A 14,186-nucleotide genomic window follows, 5' to 3' on the forward strand; every position below is an offset into this window, starting at 1 on the left:
CTGCTTGCTCATCTATTCAGTTGATTCAGAGAGAAAAGTATATCAAAACACTTCTCACATCAACCAGTAACAGAAATATCACAAATTTTTATTTCTAGAACGTGGATTGGTATAGAGGGAAATAGCAGAAAGTTAAATTTGTCCTTGTCTGTGAAAATACTGGTTCTGCTAGTTCTCCTACACCAATCCATATGGCTCACCCTTTAGAAGAAGGAAGCCATCCTGTGTAGCATCACTACTGAAATGCCAGATAACATTACTGTCCTGAAGCGATGGTTTACAGTATACCTGGTACACTGCGCCATCTTTTCCTTTTTCAGTCATTATGAATATTCTTAAGGAAGGAAGACTGGATAAATGAGGGCTATAACAGCCATCTTCCTTCATGTCTTCTCTGTCTTCATCTGATTAATCAATCAACATTTGCACAGTGCTTTGAAAAAACTCAGAGCACTATGTAAGTGTTAAGTCTTATTCATCTGCTGGCTGGAAGGGTAACTCTGAAGTCTGGATTGGCATAGTGCGAACTAGCAGAACCATAATTTACAGGTAAGAACAAATTTACCTTTCAGACTCATGACGAAGAGATCCACTTCATGTCACTCCCAAACAAGGAAGATCTGGTTCATCGCTTCCTGCTCCAGGAGATGACTTGGGAGGGTTTATCTGTGAGCGGCAGCTGCCTCCTCTGCAAGGTAAGTTCCAATCAGGAAGGTCCTGTTTGACAGGAGCGCCTAAAGGCTAAGTGTCCCCACATGCCTAGCTGAACAAAGATCTCACGGGTTAAATAGCTGGCTTCTAAGAGTTTTGGATGGCATCGACATTGCCATGATTTCAGACTTGAAACTTGAATCAGGTTTTTAATGGCAAAGTGACGCTACCAATTCCTGAAGGGTAAGGATAGTATGCTGATACCTTGTGTGTGAACAGTACCCTCACAAAAGGTAATGCCAGAGAAGACAATGTGCAAAATGGTTTAAAATAAAAAGTTCAAAGCAAAGCACTGCCACCTAGTGTAAAATCCTGGAAATGCTCCCTTAGAGCAAACGGTATTTATTTATTTACACAACAAAAGAAACCAAGAGAACGAAAATATTTCAGCTCAGAATAAAACTCAACTGGAAGACAGACCGAAAAATTCTTAACTTCAGAAAATGTGCATCACACTAGCAACAGAGTGGAAAAGAATAATTACTATTAATCGTGCATTAAGTTGTACATTAAGTAGTAGTGACAAATGACTCAAAGCACTGTATTTGCTTTCATTTCTAGAAATGATTTGAGCTAATAAAAGCAAATACAGAAAAAAGTAAAAACTGTTTAGAAGAAAATGAAATTGGAATACAGGTTAGCAATGAGCACACTGTATGTTACCAAGCTATAAAACAATATTAAAAACATTAGGAGTTTTCCTCCTTGCATCAATTACTGCTGTGTCTGATTAACCCACACACAAAGAAAAAGCTGCAAGGGGCACAAACTGTGATTCTGGCTTTGTCTCAGGCTTCCTATATGACAGAAACCAAAGCAGCTTCTCTACTTCATTTCACTGAACTACAAAGTTGGCATAGTTGCAGTATTGCTAGTGAATTTCATTAATGTTACTCAACACTGAAAGTTGTGAACGAAGGTAACAGGGAAATACAAAAGCCACATTAAGGGCTTCAAAAGACTTTGAAATTAATTCTCTCATACAAAGAGACAGAAAGAACTTCAAGATTTACACGTTTTAATTCTAAAATTTAACTGTTTCAAATTGAAGAAGAAATAACTCCACAGAGAAAAATAATTGATCTGGGAAAATTACATCAGACCTGAAATACTGAAGTATGCCGGGCTATTAAAAAAAATAATCAATAAACCAAATCCCATATCTTACAATTACCTTAAATTTTCTTTAATATGATCCCAATGTTCCCTATCAAATATCCATACAGACACCCAGTATAACCAGATACATATTTTATCTACCCTTAAATATTATTAGATATGTCATGATTTTATGTCAATTCAAAACTTGTGTTGAATAGAATAATTCAATCTCACAGACACACACAACATGTGCATGGATTCCATAATACGGATGGTAAACAAACATCAACTAATACAAACTTTTACGAATCAAAACAATATAGTACACAAAATAGAGCAATAATCTTTCCAGACAGACAAAAAGAGTATTGTTTCTTTTAATTATCAACAGAGAGCAGGAAGGAGAGAGAAGGATCTAACAAGGGAGTACTAATGCATTTTCAGATTCTGACTGGTTTAAATAATGTATTTTTCAAAGAAATAATTACAGTAAAACTAAATGCAAATCACACTCTTGTAAGACTAACTCGTGTCCACCAAAGAAGTAGAAATCTCCAAAGGAGACTGCAGGAGTTGCATTTTACTTGTATAAAAAAGGAAAATGAGGACAAAAAAGAAACAACATTCAGGCTTAGTAGCACTGTTGTCGTGTAGCTTGTGAAAATTCTCAAGGTAAAATCTGAACATTAGTATTGTATCTGTTCACTTTATTGGTGTACAATTCAACTTAATGAATGAAGCAGTAAGAAAGGAACGATATAACTCCTTTTAATATGGAATGTTATAGCATAATTTGCAAGTTACCTAACTAATGTAGCTGTATCCTAACTAAGGATGCCAGACATCATGAAGCATGTGGTTACAATAGCACAGCCTACGTTATCAAACAATACCTTCTGATATGTACTTACGAAATTACTTATTATAGCATGTACATAACTGTGAAAGCAAAGAGCAAACATGCTTACTTAAGCACATGGAATTTGATACAAATTCATGAAGCTATACTAATGCAAGGCTCTGTTCTGGAGAATAGTTCAGGCCTCTAAGCATAAAGGGTGCTATTCAGAAAGTGCCAACTGCCAAGAGCCCTCAGCTCCTACTGATTTATGAGTTGACAGGGCTCAGCATGAATTCCAGAACGGGACAGAAAATACGTCTCTCTCCTCCCTTATGAACAACTTCCATGAAACAAAATGTTTTTTGATTGTAATTTTCATCAGATATTTTTGAGCAAAATTAAAACTTTTGTAACAAGATGGAACACTCCAACCTCCCAAATAAAAAAAAGTATGCTGAGAAAACACTTTCTGTCAAAGTTTTTACTTAAGAGACAGAAAGTACTGACTATTTTAAACAAGATCTAATAATTGGAATTTAACAAACACATTAAAGACATGCTGCTAAATATTTTCCTCATCCCCTAATTACATTCTGTAATGACTGAGGACTTATTGTTTGGAATTTTTGTAACTCTAATACAAAGAAAACCAATCTCTTTAATTTCAGATTTATAAAAAGCCTTCATTTTCCTCTATTTCTACATCACCTGGCAGCATGACTAACGGGGAGAATCTGACTGAAAACTAAGAAAAAAAAAATAAATCTAAAACCCAAATATGTGACCAAAAGATCAGTTCAACATAATGGAGCAAGCTTGACTCAATCTAAAAAGTGTTTTGTAACTTTTTCTAACATGGCATGACTTGGTTGGTTTTTTTACTCTGTAGTGCATTTGATTTTGTGCCTTGAATGTGAAAAAAATAACTTCACAATTGTTTAGGAGTCCTCTTTTTACTTTTTCTTTGTTTAAGAGAGCATATATGACGAGAGTAACTGATAGTGTTCAGAATGGTTGTAAAGGACAGTCAAAAGCAAACATACCTATCTAAAAAGTAGTCATACTAACACAGTTTACAATATGTTTCATAGTCCAAGACCATGAAACATATTTGGATATGAATGTTTGGCAAAAATGGATTCAAGAATTAACACTGATTCTCTGTCTCTCATGCACGTACACACAAAAGGATAGCACATATTGAAAAATACTTACGTGTTTAAAACAGGTAACAGGAGCTGCTGTAAAGCTATTGCTATTGATGTAGTTACCCCAGCTGAAACCTTCCACAGGGACAGCTGCTAAGAGAAAGTTATTTTATTTAGGAAGCTGCTAATAAGCCACAAATCTTGTATCACCAAAAATTTGTTTCAGCTGTGTTTATATGCCATTACCTGCTTTAGTCTTTGCCTGGTTTTGTAAAGTTGCTTGGTACTGAGCATATGCTGCTAATTTAGCCACTAAAGGTTGTTTTTGTAGAACTTTAGCCTTCTTTGTTGGAGGTTTACCCTAAAACAAAAAAAGCTAAGTAAATAAAGTCTTTCCAAACTCCCATCCGGAAATTTCCATAGGTCTGTAGCATATCTCTGGTACATTTAAGTAAAATTAGAACAACACACAATGGAAGTTGACTAAGTATCACAAAACTACATGTAGTATTAAATAAATTTAAAAACCAGTAGCAAAGAATGTCCAAAAGATGACTTTTGTACTGATATTCCAACTTGAACAGCATATAGATTCATTGTTTACCTGAAAAAAAGATATTTTTTTAAAAACAGGTCAAAAGGAAGAACTTTAATCTAATTTATACCAATGCAATTTCTTGGCATTTGTTGCAATGAATTCGAGATAGGATATAATGGTATTTCCTGACATTTCTCTCTCTTTTCTTGAATGTTACAAATATACTGTCATGATTATTTGATTAATATTTTCAGTCAACGGACCAATTTTGCAAATCTATATAGTTAAGAAAACTCTCAAAAACAAAACACAACAGCACTAAATAAACCTTTATGCTCTCTAAAGCCAGAAAGTATCTTGGGTATGAGATGCATGGAATTTCAAGTTACTACATATGTAGACTGAAGATTTTTCCTGATCTTTTTTCTTGCAGAAGGGCCACTGCAGTGGAAATGAAATAAGGAGTCAGTATTCTCTGGAATTTGCTTTGCTGAGCAAAGTAATCTCTTCATGACTGATACAGTTTTGAGTTTTGCCTTACAAAATGACTCATATGAAAATTTTAATCTGTTAAGAAACTTGACTTATCTTAAAACATCATGCAAGTTTTACAAATGTACATCTTTTACAAACACAGACTACAATAAGTATATAAAGAAAATGGTGTCTGTACCGCTACCTGAAGTCTGGCCAGAATGCTGGCCTTCTTGGAGTTCGATGAATAGCTTCTAGAGCATGACACACTGCAGAAGCGTTTTGTTTTAGAGTAAAAAGCGTCACGGACACCAACCATTCCACACATCTCGCATGTAGCTAATCAGAGGAGACAAAAAGCCAAATGTCAAGAGTATAATAAAGACCTCAGTAAAAATTCAGGACAAAGATGACATAAGGAAGGTCCTGTAGGCAGCACCACCCAACAGTTTCTTAGGGTTTGGCCCTGAAGAGAATTGCACAGAAAAATAACTTAAAAACATCACCACAAATGTCAGTGAGACATTAAGAACCCCAAGTTCATTGGTGAAAGGGTGCCTCCTTTCTGCTCCCTATTAATTTTACCGCTGGTAGAAGTGAATGAGCCAGCTAAATCAGCTAAAGCGGATTTCTGTGTTCTCATGGTTCTCAAGGAAACATCTGCTTTGAATCTGTGCCTGCCAATCTTGTTTTCCTCTAAATATTTAATACTTCCGACCTGAAATAAAACCAGATCTCTCTTTTGAATCATAAATTAGTATACACAGAGTACCCTAGCCCACCAATATTCTCTTCTAGCTTCAGAGGTTGACAGCATCACACACTGAGTTGTTCCATGATGAATAAGAGTTTGTGACAAACTTATGCCAATGAGACGATAGCAAGATTCTACCCAGAAAGAACTCTACTAATCACTAATGATTTTGGCTAAAATATTTTTTCCCTGATGATAAAAGCAATCTTCCCTTTTCTTATTTTTCCCAATATATGCTAGCTCACAGCTAGTGGGTATTGAACAGGTACACACTGACAGACTTTATACAGTGGCAGTAATGAAGTTTTCCTAATATAGGAAGAAATATATTGTATATATTGGTTGGACTTGGTGATCTTAAAGGCCCTTTCCAACCAAAACAATTCTATGATTCTATATAACATAAAGGGTAGAGAGAATATACGCCCAAGCATAGAGAGAACGCACTGACATTTTCCTCAAAGCTCAAAGAATAAAACAATGTACGTGAGAACATACACATGCACGCGCATATATACACAACACACATTTGATGGGAGGATGGATGTTCCCATGCTGTTTCTCTCCTGACAGCAGGATTCAAAATCTACCTTATTTCAGTTTAGCAAAAACCAAACAATTTCCCCCTCGCAAAACAAAGCAATCCCAACCCTTCAGCTGTTTTGGTCCATTTTCAATCAGGACCAACATTTAGGATTGGACCCTCGCAACTCACAGCACAGGCTGAAAAATAGAAATATCAAACTGTTTGTACTCATGCACCACATACTTACCCATGCCAGATTTGCCATCTGGGTAAGTATAAACCTGTCCATTGTTCTTTATAATTGGGAGACTGGACGGCAAAGGAGCAACCTCCTCTTCACTGTCTTCTGAACTGGAGCTGCTGCTCGTGTCCTCACTACAACTATCATAACCGTCAAACATCCCGAATGAATCACGTCTTTTCCTTTCTGCTCGTGAAGTATGTTCTGTCTAAAAATTAAAAAAAAAAAAAAAAAAGAGAAGACAACAAAAACCCCAAAGAATAGCAGAGCATTTTGAATACAAATATTTCAAAGTCAAGCTTAAAAAGTTTCAAAGGTCAAAGTCAGCCTTCAAAAATAGATGTACTAACAAACTGCTCTATCAGCACAGACATGAGCCACATACTGCCAATTAAATTAGTATTAGTAGAGTCAAAACTAGCCAATTTTTGGTATTGTTATATACAGGAAGAAAAATCTCTCTCACAATCCACTGAGAATACACAGTAGCAGTCCGTACATTTATTTTTCTTGGTATCTTCAGAGTTCATTAATCCTGATGTGCTGAATAATGACAGCCACAGACATCTTATATGCAAATGAGCACATTCCAGATGGCTGCAGCCAATTTCACTAACATTCATTCATTTGAGAAAGCTGGGCAGAGAAAAGACAGTTCAACCAAGAGGGCACTTATTCCACAGAAACAGAAATGAGAGTATCTCTCTGCTCTCATTGGCTTGTGGGGTTATCGATAAATCACTCAGCTTCCCTATGATTCAGCTCCTCACGTGTGAAACAGGAATACCTCTCTACCTCGCAGGGATGTTCTGAGGATTAATACATTAACAATTATGAAGAGCTCAGTTACTATGGCAATAGGGTCTGTAAAAATGCTAAAAGATAGAAAGGTGACTAATTTGCCACTGTCATATACAAAAACTTGTTACATAATAGAGTTTTCCTATAACCAAAAAATCTGAGGTCAAATAAACACATACAGTTTTGAAGAATGTGTAACAGTTAAGCAATTTCCAACAAAGACATTAAAGAGGTATAAACAATAGTTAACTGATGTCTTTTTTCTGATTCACATCCAATATATGCATTTTAATACAGTGACAATTTTCACTTTATTAATATCTTACACAGCTCTATTGAAACAAGGCTACTGCTACATGACCTGCTCTCATTAAGCTAAAAAAAATAAAAATTTCAAAGTATTTCCATTATCCCTAACAGCATCTACTAAGTTTGAGAAGAAGTAACAGATAAAGAGAAGACAAAGAAAAATTCTACAATGGAAGCACGACTTAGGAGAATGAAGTACAGCCAAGAAAATAGAAAAAATTATTAAGAAAGCCTTTGCCTCTACTTCCTTTTCTAAGAGCTAATTTTATTTAAAAGTCATTGTAGACAGAAAAATAATAATACGTGATCGGACTTTTCCTTCTTAAATTGCATTTGGATTCATAGCTTTAAGATTTCATCAGCGTAATTCCCCAAATCCCTTTCCTACACAGTATATGCCTGAACATCTTTATTGTTGGATCTCATCCGAGCCTTTTTCTGCTGTGCTATCCCTTTATTGTAATATTCTCTATTCTCCTCTATTCTCCTTTGCAATCTGACTAAATCCTATTATGGAGGCTTTCCTTTTAGTTAAAAGGGAAAACTGATTTCCACACTGACCCAATCCTAGCATCCAATTAAAAAAACAAAACAAACAAAAACCAGTAAGCACAAAAGGTTATGCAACAAGGTAAACAAATTTAAAACACTTAAAGCACCTCTGAAACAACAAAAAAAAGTCAATGTAATGTTAATTATGCACACATTCCTTGGCCAACAATTCAAAATTATACTAAAATCAATCAAAACTTAGGACAGGGCATAACTGGACAACTCTTTGAAGGAGCTGACATCTGCCTGGAGTAGCCAGGGTTAACAGTTGCAATCACCAGAGGAAACACTGAGTGATGGCAGAACAAAACCTACTCCTGACCTGCACTGGTAACAAGTCTTACCTGTACGCTATTACTGGTGCTATTAGCCAACAAGATGCAAGATCAGTTATTTGTTTGTGCGCGCACGTGTGCGTAAATTACGGCAGCAGTTGAGCACAACGTTGCCATGGATACAGTGTTCTGCGAACAGGGCCAGTAATTTACAGATCAGAACATGAAGACTAGTCATCTTCCCCAAGATTTCACAAACTCCTTAATGTCTCACAATATTTAACTTTCCTTGCCCACAGCCTCTGCTAAGAAATAAAACGCAATACCGTATGAACCATTCACAACAGTAATAGCAGAACACCATGATGCCTTCTAGTATTATGGATAGGCATTAGTGGTGTTTCACAGCCCACGGGCAGGATCTCCTTCCTCATTCACTCATCCTCCCTAAGTCAGCTGATGCGATCTCACTAAGAGATTAGGGCCTGATCCCACATAAAGGAGGACTTCAACCCTTTATTGGAGGCTGCAGTACAAGGTAGTCTCAGCACACCCCTTTTCCATTCTAGACTGGAGAACTCTGGACCCACACGGCAGCTCTGCTTTGCCCAGTACTTTGCTGGCAGAGATCTGAAATGCTGTAGCAGCTCAGAAGGAGGAAGAGAAGCGCAGCCCATCCCCAGTCCCTCCAACTCCCGATGCTACAGCAGAGAAGCTCTATAGCCAGCACTGCTCCCACTGCAAGGGAAGGGAAGAGAAGAAATGGGAGGCTGGAGGCAAGATGAAGGACGAGTGGCACAGGCTGCTCTAGGCAAGCTGAAGCATGGTGCAAGATTGCAATTGCAGATACCACAAGAGCACAGTTGGCTCTTTTTTCTGGTTCTCCTTTTGCATCACATACGTTTAGAACCTCAATATTACTGCCAAGCCCTCTTTGCCAAAATATCCACAGATGAGAAAGAAAACATTTTCACTTTCTATATGGAAAGTTGGGCCCTCTACTAAGAAAAATCATTCTTCAGCATTATACAGGTTCCTAAGTAGCGATCATCAAGTTTGCCAAGTTTAACTGCACTGTCAAAACAAGTCTTATACATCACTTTTCCATTTACTTTATATTTGGCCAAATAGTCCCAGTTCAAGTTATGAGTGATTCAAAACAGCAGCTTTGCTTATTAATTTGAAAAAATACTGTAGTTTTCATAAAACATTTTTATCCAAGCTTTTGCAAGAAGATGACCACGTTTGCCAGATAATTTATGGAGGACATTCTTAATGTTAATTTATAGTTATTATCTGGACCGTAATTCTTAGGAAATTGCTCAAAATATGCTTTGTGAGACTTGGAAAAGGTACAGTTCTGCAACAAAAAAAAATACAAAGTACTCTGTGCACAGAAGTAGGTGGAAGTTAGGGAAGATGATATGCAAATGTCTATGCGGGAATTTTGCTAGAGCAGATCAAAACATTTCTATTTTGATAATAAATACCACTAAGGTTCTTTTTAACCAATGTTGAAACACAACATTTGTAGAAACAAGTGAACAACACGTGGAATCTCTGATAACCTTTCCTGCAGAACGTAGAGGTCCTACTCTTCTGCAAACTCCATCTAACATCTGAAACAGAAAAAAGCTGGGGTACAACTCTGAACTCAAACGTCAAAAATGGCATCCTTACAAAAAGGACAGTAAAAAAATGCCTCAAACAGAACCACAACTGAGATGAAGCAGCTGCTTCGGTAACAGCAGCAGCCTCCAATTCCTGCTGAGCTCTTGCAAGTGATGAGCAGCAGTGTGCCTCTTGAGCTGACTAGCAATATCTTGTCTGACAGAGAAGCACCTAACCATGGTACGTACAGGACCGCTATGAACAGTAGCCTCAGAAAGAGCAGCTTATTACCCTGCAAGGTGTCCCCACTGAATTTTGAGAGACTCTATGAGAATGCAGCCCTTCACTCAAAAAACCTACCAGAGACTAACAGTAGTAGTAACCTGATCTAACAATTATAACCATAGTAAGATCAATCCATGTTTCACAACATACATACAAGAAAAAAAATGTTTCCTACTCTTAGAAGCTGGGTTTAGCACCAAAAATCATGCACATGAGGCTATCTTCTTCCTCAAAACTGAACCAGATAAGTGTTCTTCACCTTCTAACAAGTGAGGGAATAGCATCCTGCCTATCTGCAAAACGCTCTTTGAGCAGGAGTCTGGCTTACTATAAAACACAGAGCCTTGTAGCTGGTTAATACCAAAAGAGCAGTAGCTTAAGTAACTCCAGCACTAAGAGTCTACTAGTCCGTTAAGCAGAAGCAGTGCACAAACAAAAGAACAAGACAAACTTTCAGGCATACTGGCTAAGGCTTATTTTCCTCACGAGATTACCGGCTCCTCAACAGGGAAGATTTTTAGACAGAGCAATACGAAGTCTAGGGTAAGCGGGACTGGCAAATAAGCCTGTACAACTATTTGCTTGGGGTTTTCTTGCATACTTTTCTCTAATGAAGGGATGGGTGGAGAAAGGAACTCTTAAGAACTGCTTTCTTATTCTGCCCAACTTCCCATTTTCCTGTTCTTCCTCTCCTCCCTGTGAATACTTGGCAACAATGCATTTTTAAGAAATACTCTTAATTAACCATTACAAAAGGCAAATAGTATGATAAAAGAATATAGTTATGGAAACCAGTTTCCCCAAAAGCAGAAAGGCAACTCTAAACAAATGTGAAAAATAACTAGTTTCTCACTCCCTTAACATATAGTATTATATACATACAGTTGAATTTGGTCAGCACATTATAGCATACGTTCTCTGAACATAATAACTACTCTTTGTTGGTCACGAAGGGTGAACAATGCACAGCCAAAACACAAAATAAAAGCATTTATTGTTAATTAGACACCAAATACTTACTCAGGAAATTGCTTTAGTGTCTTGATGAAGACTATGCTCAAGTATTTGCAAAATTTACACGAAAGTGTTTTGAAAGTGAAAACTCGCTACAAAAAATACCCCATTATTAAGTAACAAAACTCCTTGCCCTCAAGTAAGTGCATCCTGGCCAGAGGAGGATGATCTAAAACAGTCACAGAAAGGTTTCAAACCACTCAAAATACTTGTTACCACTGATTCAATTTGGTGCTTGAATTCAGAAAGGCAGCGATTTAGAGCTTTGAGTACAAGAGCTGCAGCGTAACAAAGGCCTACCACCACTTACACAGAGAGGCATCACTTTCTACATTCAGATCTAACCCCCAGAAACATGACAGAAGTATGGACAGATGGTATTTGGGACCAAGGTCAACAATGAGGTCACCACAACCTTCAAGCCAAGGGCCTGTGATAAGACACTTTTACTTTAATCACTTATCCTTAACAGATCATGCATTTCCCATAGCATATTTCCAAGCTGGTATTAAATTTGACGCACAGCTTTTGTTTTCAGAAGTTCATCAGTGTTTTACGCTACAAGATTAGTTTTAGCTCTAGATGTTAGCATTGAAGAAACAAGACGATGGAACTAATTTATTACGACTCTTCTGAATGTAAGCTGGCCAAAATAATTTACTGTAGTAATACTAGCTTGCCCCCTGTGGGACTGAAGTCTAATTGTGCCTCACAGCATGACAAAAAAGAAAATTCAAACATGGTACCAATTTAAAGAAAACACACTTTCAGCTTTCATTAAAAACAAACAAACAAAAAACCCCAAATCTAAACATCTTGGGATTCCTGGAAATCAGAACCAACCAAACTTACTTTTTTTATATAAGCAACTCACCTCTATCTGGAAATGTGCCTTCCACTCTTATTATAAGTAAAATCTCTGCTGGAAAATTACAGAAATGTTTTTTCCTGTCTCTTCATTTGCTATGTATGACAGCATTTTGTCTGAAGCCAGTTTCTGCTGTTTGCCAATGGTTTTGTCCATAGCCTCTTCCCCAGGGGGTTTCACACAAGAGGGGAGACTCTTTCATAAAAAAATATATCAAATTAGCAGGCAATTTTGGAGGGGGTGTGTGATGATTAATATGTGAAATATCTGAGTTTTGAGAAAACTGAAAATCTGTTACAAACTTTCTACAAAGCCCTTACAGGAGTAAGTGGAAGAGGCAAATACTTCACTTTAAACACTGTGTTACCATTAAAAAAAGTAAATTTAAATGTAAAAAACACCACCAACCCAAAAACAAAGTCTTCAACACCTGAATTCATTCCATGTACTCAGAGCCAGATTCAGCAAAATATCACACGTGCCCAGAGTATACCGACTTACCTGAGAAATGAAGGTATGCAGTAGTAGTTTGCTGGAGGTATCAAAAGCCTTGCAAAATTAAATCAAATTTTAGAAGGTAAGAGAAATGAAAGCCAATGAGAGGGAACTTTTGTACATATTTTCATTACTGCCACAGTCATCTAGCTCTTTAGGGAACCACAATGAAGAGAATTCTTACTTTCAGTCTACAGTCCTTTTGCACAAGCGCAAGCCTACGCACTCTCAAGAACATCTAAACTATTCTTGTGGCATAAACAATAACTTCCACACAGGAGAGTATATACTTCTGCTATGCTTCCCTATAGCTTACATTACACACTTCCTCAAAGCGATCCCTAGGCAGAAGCAACGAGTAAAGACTACTAACCTACCAAGTTTGATTGCTTTTTTAAAGGAATATATTGTTTTAGTTCCCATTTAACGTTCCAGATTAGACTCTCTCAGAGCCTTTTTATTCCATTCCTTACAAATCAAAATTGGACTGTTATAAATGAATACAACAAACAAATAAGTAAATGCAGGTTCTCAAACCTGCAAAATAATCTTAATTTAAAATACAGAACACTGCCCTGCAGCTTTCAGTTTTAAGTGGTTTTAGATGTGAAAAATCACAAGGGCTGCCACCCACATTTTAAATCGTTATTTTAAAATTAATTACTTTTTTACACGCAGCAGTTTCTACCATAACCAGCATATGCTTTGCAGTAGGCTTTTTTTTTTTTTAAAAGCCACACTGGACAGAAATTGTTACACTTTAAAACATTTCCAGCAACAACCTCAAAGTGAAACTGGTTTCACGGGTTTACTGCTCCTCACATTAAGAACAAAGTCACAATATAAACAGTCATAAAAATTACATAGAGGGGGGAACTGGATACAAAGAATCCTGAACTTTTGAAGCGCTAATATTAAAGAATACTCTCCAGCACTTAAAGTGAGCACGACTGGAAAACTAAACCTTAAAGGCTTTAACTACAAGAGGAAGTTGCTGAAAAACCAGCACTTCAGCGGACTCCTAAGAGAAGCGTACCCGAGTACCCCCGTAGCGCTCAGAACGGGATAATCTGCAACTTTTCACCCCCGAGCCTGACTGCAGGCAGGAAGGAGGAGGGAAGGAAGGAAAAAAAAAAAACCCCGACCCAGGCGGAGAAGGCCGGGGGAGAGCGCAGCGCTGCGGGATCACAACAAAGGGGGAGCCGCCGCTGCCGCCTCCACGTGCTGCAGCCCCGCCGCGGTGACAGGTTTCGCGGCTCCCCCCGCGCCCCCCACGGCCCCGGGGGGCCCCTCCGCCTCGGGCTGCCCCCGCTCCGCGGGACGGCTCGGCTCCGCGGGGCTGTTCGCAAGAAACTTTCCCCGAGAGCAGCCCACAGAAAGCCGGCCCGAAGCCAGCCCCGCTCCGCACCCCGCGGGGGGCCGGCACAGCACACCCCCCCCTCCGCCCCGCAGAGCCGCGCCGTGCCGCCCCCAACAAGCCCGAGGGTGCTGGGGCTGCTCCCCGCCCACACGGGTGTCCAGCCAGCCGCCCCCGGCACAGGCACCCGGGGGGTCGCTCTGCCCCCAGCCCCCCAACGCCCGCCCCCTCCTACCCGGGCTGCTCCCCCCGCGGGCGCCCCGCCGCTCCCCTCCGGCGCCCAGG

The 14,186-nt window shown here is 38.6% G+C and overlaps 1 protein-coding gene across 5 annotated transcripts in view; it reads right to left on the minus strand.

Annotated features, from left to right (window-relative positions):
• MBTD1 (mbt domain containing 1) overlaps positions 1–14,186 on the minus strand; it is a 31,009-nt gene that overhangs the window by 16,567 nt on the left and 256 nt on the right. Inside the window, exons 1-6 of one of the 5 annotated variants that reach the window (XM_068413058.1) lie at positions 12,551–12,595; positions 12,056–12,244; positions 6,341–6,542; positions 5,013–5,152; positions 4,048–4,162; positions 3,869–3,954 (exon numbers count right to left, since the gene is read on the minus strand). In XM_068413058.1, coding sequence (XP_068269159.1) covers positions 3,869–3,954; positions 4,048–4,162; positions 5,013–5,152; positions 6,341–6,494 — 495 coding nt within the window. In that variant the 5' untranslated portion in view covers positions 6,495–6,542; positions 12,056–12,244; positions 12,551–12,595. Of the gene's footprint in view, positions 1–3,868; positions 3,955–4,047; positions 4,163–5,012; positions 5,153–6,340; positions 6,543–12,055; positions 12,245–12,550; positions 12,596–14,186 lie in introns of those variants that run through there. The other 4 variants (XM_068413061.1, XM_068413060.1, XM_068413059.1 and 1 more) reach the window with 4 other exon arrangements.

The sequence above is a fragment of the Nyctibius grandis genome, chromosome 15 (genome assembly GCF_013368605.1).
Source record: "Nyctibius grandis isolate bNycGra1 chromosome 15, bNycGra1.pri, whole genome shotgun sequence".
Taxonomy (NCBI): domain Eukaryota; kingdom Metazoa; phylum Chordata; class Aves; order Nyctibiiformes; family Nyctibiidae; genus Nyctibius; species Nyctibius grandis.